This window comes from Glycine max, chromosome 10 (genome assembly GCF_000004515.6).
Source record: "Glycine max cultivar Williams 82 chromosome 10, Glycine_max_v4.0, whole genome shotgun sequence".
NCBI lineage: Eukaryota > Viridiplantae > Streptophyta > Magnoliopsida > Fabales > Fabaceae > Glycine > Glycine max.
Genome location: NC_038246.2, coordinates 27,217,484 through 27,221,695, shown reverse-complemented (window position 1 = coordinate 27,221,695; position 4,212 = coordinate 27,217,484). Strand labels below are relative to the sequence as shown.

At 34.1% G+C, this 4,212-nt stretch overlaps 1 protein-coding gene across 1 annotated transcript; it reads left to right on the top strand.

Annotated features, from left to right (window-relative positions):
• The first annotated feature begins 323 nt into the window (after nt 1-323).
• LOC100798832 (elongation factor Tu, chloroplastic) lies at nt 324-1,031 on the top strand. The gene has a single exon (XM_003537174.1). The coding sequence runs from the start codon at nt 324-326 to the stop codon at nt 1,029-1,031; it is 708 nt and encodes a 235-aa protein (XP_003537222.1).
• Nucleotides 1,032-4,212: the final 3,181 nt, after the last annotated feature.

Sequence of the window (4,212 nt, the reverse complement as noted above, 5' to 3'; positions counted from 1 at the left end):
TCTCCCGCGAAGGTAAGAGCTTGTCCACGAAACGCCTCAATTTGAAAGTAATAATCAAATAAATTAATTAATGTAGTTCAGTCAATCAACATAACCGAGATATCTTGAACACTTACTCATAAATAACACCAATAAATAAGAGCTCATATGATCAGTAAGCATATAACAATCTACAAATCCGATCAACCTCGTGGATCTATCAATATGACTCATAAGTATACACTATTTACATTACTTAATACACTACACTAACACAATCCTCTTCTTCTCTCTTCACTCCTCACTCTTCACTCTCCTCTTTCTATCCAAATTCTCCACCAGCCATGGCAATTTCTTCGGCAACAGCTTCCTCCAAACTCATATTATTCCCCTGTGCATCATCTTCTTCTTCGTCATCATCCTCTTCCCTTAACTCCACACCCTTCCTCTCCTCCACCACCAACACCCACAAACTAACCCCTCTCTCCTCCTCCTTCCTCCACCGCACCCCTTCTTCCACCACCATCCCACGCCGCACTTTCACCGTCCGCAGCAAATTCGAGCGCAAGAAGCCCCACGTGAGCATCGGCACCATCGGCCATGTGGACCATGGCAAGACCATCCTTACCGCCACCCTGACCATGGACCTTGCCACCCTCAGCAATAACGCCCCCAAAAAATACGATGAGATCGTCGCCGCCCCGGAGGAGCGCGCCCGCGGCATCACCATCAACACCGCCACCGTGGAGTACGAGATGGAGAACCACCACTACGGCCACGCGGACTATGTTAAAAACATGATCACTGGCGCCGCCCAGATGGACGGCGCCATATTAGTCGTCTCCGATGCCGACGGCCCCATGCCCCAAACCAAAGAACACATCCTCTTAGCCAAACAAGTCGGTGTCCCCAACATGGCTGTGTTCTTAAACAAACAAGACCAAGTCGACGACGAAGAGCTTCTCCAACTCGTCGAGCTCGAAGTCCAAGACCTTCTGAGCTCCTACGAATTCCCCGCTGACGAATACCCCCATTGTCGCGGTTCCGTGTGAAGGGAAAAAAGACAGTGGGTGTAATTTTAAATCTGAGGGAGAAACGTATGAGTAGAAGATTAGACACCGAGTCACTAAAGGGTTCAGGAGACTAATATATTTTAAGAAAATCGTCTTTCAACACTTAATTTTTAAGATTATTTTTATAAAATTGCACATTTTCTATTATTTACAAAATTAATATCACATAATATTTTAAGATGGGTTTTGAAGAGTGTCTTGCAACATGCAAGGATTTAAATTGCCTATTGTTATCTATATTGCTGTCAAGGAATAGGGATATCAAAGAGGAATTGAGATCTGAGCTTCAATACTATATCGAAATTTAGATAATAATAGATATAGACCCCAGGATCTAAAGAACAACTCGTGGGACTATATATACCTAACACATGGAACTGATATACCTCACGAATTAAATTTATACGCTTTAGAAATTATTAATTCCACGTGCTAACTTAGATTTTATGATACAAATTATTAGAATATGAAGATCTAAAATGATAATATAGAATAATGATCAAATTACAAGCTAGTACGTTCAATTGCTTATTCACAATCTTTATTATTAGCTTTTATTTTTTTATAATTATTTAATTAAATGTGATGAGTAGATAAATAATAGTGTAAATTACATTTCTCCTGAAAGATGTTTCTGATAGATTCGAGTATATATACTGTACTTCAGTCATTCACAACAAAAAATACTGTACTTCATTTTAAAATTTTACATTACAGTTATGTTAGTTTCCGTTATTTTTTTTTATAAAAAATGTCTTACTATCCAAATATTCTTACACTATCATCTCCTAAGAGATGAAATAATTATACTATTCTCTACTTTTATGTTAAGATACTAGTTTTTGGACTCATGCAAAGCACAGGGATATATATTTTATATTTAAGAAAAAATTATATATAAGAATGGATTTATATGATTTTTTTCTTTTAAATTAATGTATTAATTAAGCATTAGCTATGTTTTTGCCATGATATATCAACCGATGCAGCCAGTGGCGGATGCACTTGAAAGGCTATGGGGATAATTATCCTCAGAAGACATTTTTTTTTTTACATGAGCATATATAATAACTGTTTTATTTTTGTCTATAAGAAATTAGGGCGAATTTACTGTAGAGGGTTAGTTTGCAAAACTATTTACCAATCTGGGTCTATTTGCAAACTTTTAACGCTGGGGGTTTGTTTTGTTAGAGGATCCCGCCATTTGCAATGGCGAGATGGGTGTTCCGCCATCTGCAATGGCGAGAAAGAGGGTGCCGCCATTGAAGATGGCGAGAAGGTGGCTTAGCTGGCATTCCTGGAGCGTGCCGCCAGTGGCACGGGCGAGACACCTGCTGACGTGGTGATCTCGCCATTAGCTCCTGCGAGACGCCTGTGCTGTTGACGGGACATGCCAACGTGGCCAGTCCCGCCATTGGCTCCTGCGAGACCAAGCCAGCACTGTTTTGCATTGATTAGCGGAATGAAGGTCACATGCATTGTAGGTTATTCAGACTGGGCACGTAGAGGTGAGATGCATACAGGCTGTGACTCAACAAGCTAGGGCACGTTCTTGCTTTTTGCAGGAAAACTAGACCATTACTTTGTAGATGGGGCACTGTTATTGCATTGGTCTTTGTAGATAGGGCACTGTTATTGCATTGGTTAGGACAATGAAGGTCACATGCATTGCAGTTGAGGGTATTCAGACTAGTACTAGTACGTAGGAGGTAGGAGGTGACATGCATACAGGTTCCTTTGTTTGACATTACAGATAGCTTATGTGTAAATTTTGTTTAAATACAACAGTTGGAATGATGCTCCATACTTGCAAAATTTGATATTGAAGAGAGTACGAAAGACTTTGAAGTTTGTTGATTCTATAGTAAGGAGAGAGGAAGAAAGACTTTGAAGTTTGTTGAGGAAGAAAGACTTTGAAGTTTTGAAGTTTGCTGATTCTATAGTAAGATTGTATTTATTTAAAGAAAGTCTTATTTAGTTTTGTTTATTTATCATGTACAAATTTTTTATTTTGAAGTAATAAATTTTATGGGTTAGAATAAAATTTTAAGGTCAAATTGTATTAATTTTGTAAATTAGATTTTTAATATAGAAATTATTAGCAATAATTAATTGTAAGCCTTTTTTTTAATGGTTTTTGTGAATGAAATTAATTTCTGTATTTGACATATACAATTGTTTTGGTATTATTTGACATATAATTTAATTTAAGACAAAAACTAATTGCATGCTATTTCTTAACTATTTTGTGGTTTGTTTTGAGTTAAAAACGAAGTTTCATTTTACTTGTGATAAAATTTAGTGTAAGTTAACAAAAAGAAATTGTAATTTTAATTATAAAAAACAATAACGAAACTACAAGGAAATTAAAATTAATGATATGCAGAATAATGTATATATAAATTTAATTTAAAAGTCCCGTGATTTAATTTACTAACATAAAAACTAGCATGGGAATAACAATTTTTCATTATTATATTTATTAGTAATTTATTGATTTTTAATAATCTTAAAAGAACTTTATCTAACTTGGACTTTTAGATTATTTGATACTTTATGGTAAATAAGAAAAATATTGAGATAGCAAATTAGCACTAGATCAGGTCTAATTATTTCTTCACTTTTCGAAAAATAATAGGTGAATATTCTATATCTCCATTTTGTGTTTGAAATTTTTGTGAAGTTGAGGAATTTTTCATAAATTATTTAATTAGAGTAATTTTTTTTAGAATAAAGTATGAATGTGTAGTTTAAGTTTAATAGAGCAAGCAAATAAATATTTTATATTTGTATCATTGACAAAATATTTAATTGAAGTAATAATTTTATTTGTTAGACTAAAATTTGAAGGTCAAGTTTAAGTGAATTTTTTTTAATTAGAATTTTTATTTTAAAATTAGTATGAGTAATTATTTGTAATCCTCTTTGTTCATGGTTTTTGTGGCTTAGAAAAAATTTGATGTGTGACCCTTCCGGTTATAAATATTATAGGTGAGTCTTTAAATTTTTGAAGGATTTTTTTTTTGAATTATTTAATTTGACGTATGAGTAATTTTTTTTTTGTTAGAATGATATCTCAATGTTTACTTTAAGTTTAATAGAGGAAGCAAATAAATTTTTTTTATTTTTATGATTCACAAAATATTTAATTGAAGTAATA

What these genes read in the sequence shown, in the direction of transcription:
- LOC100798832 (XM_003537174.1), top strand. Translation starts at nt 324, where the DNA reads ATGGCAATTTCTTCGGCAACAGCTTCCTCCAAACTCATATTATTCCCC.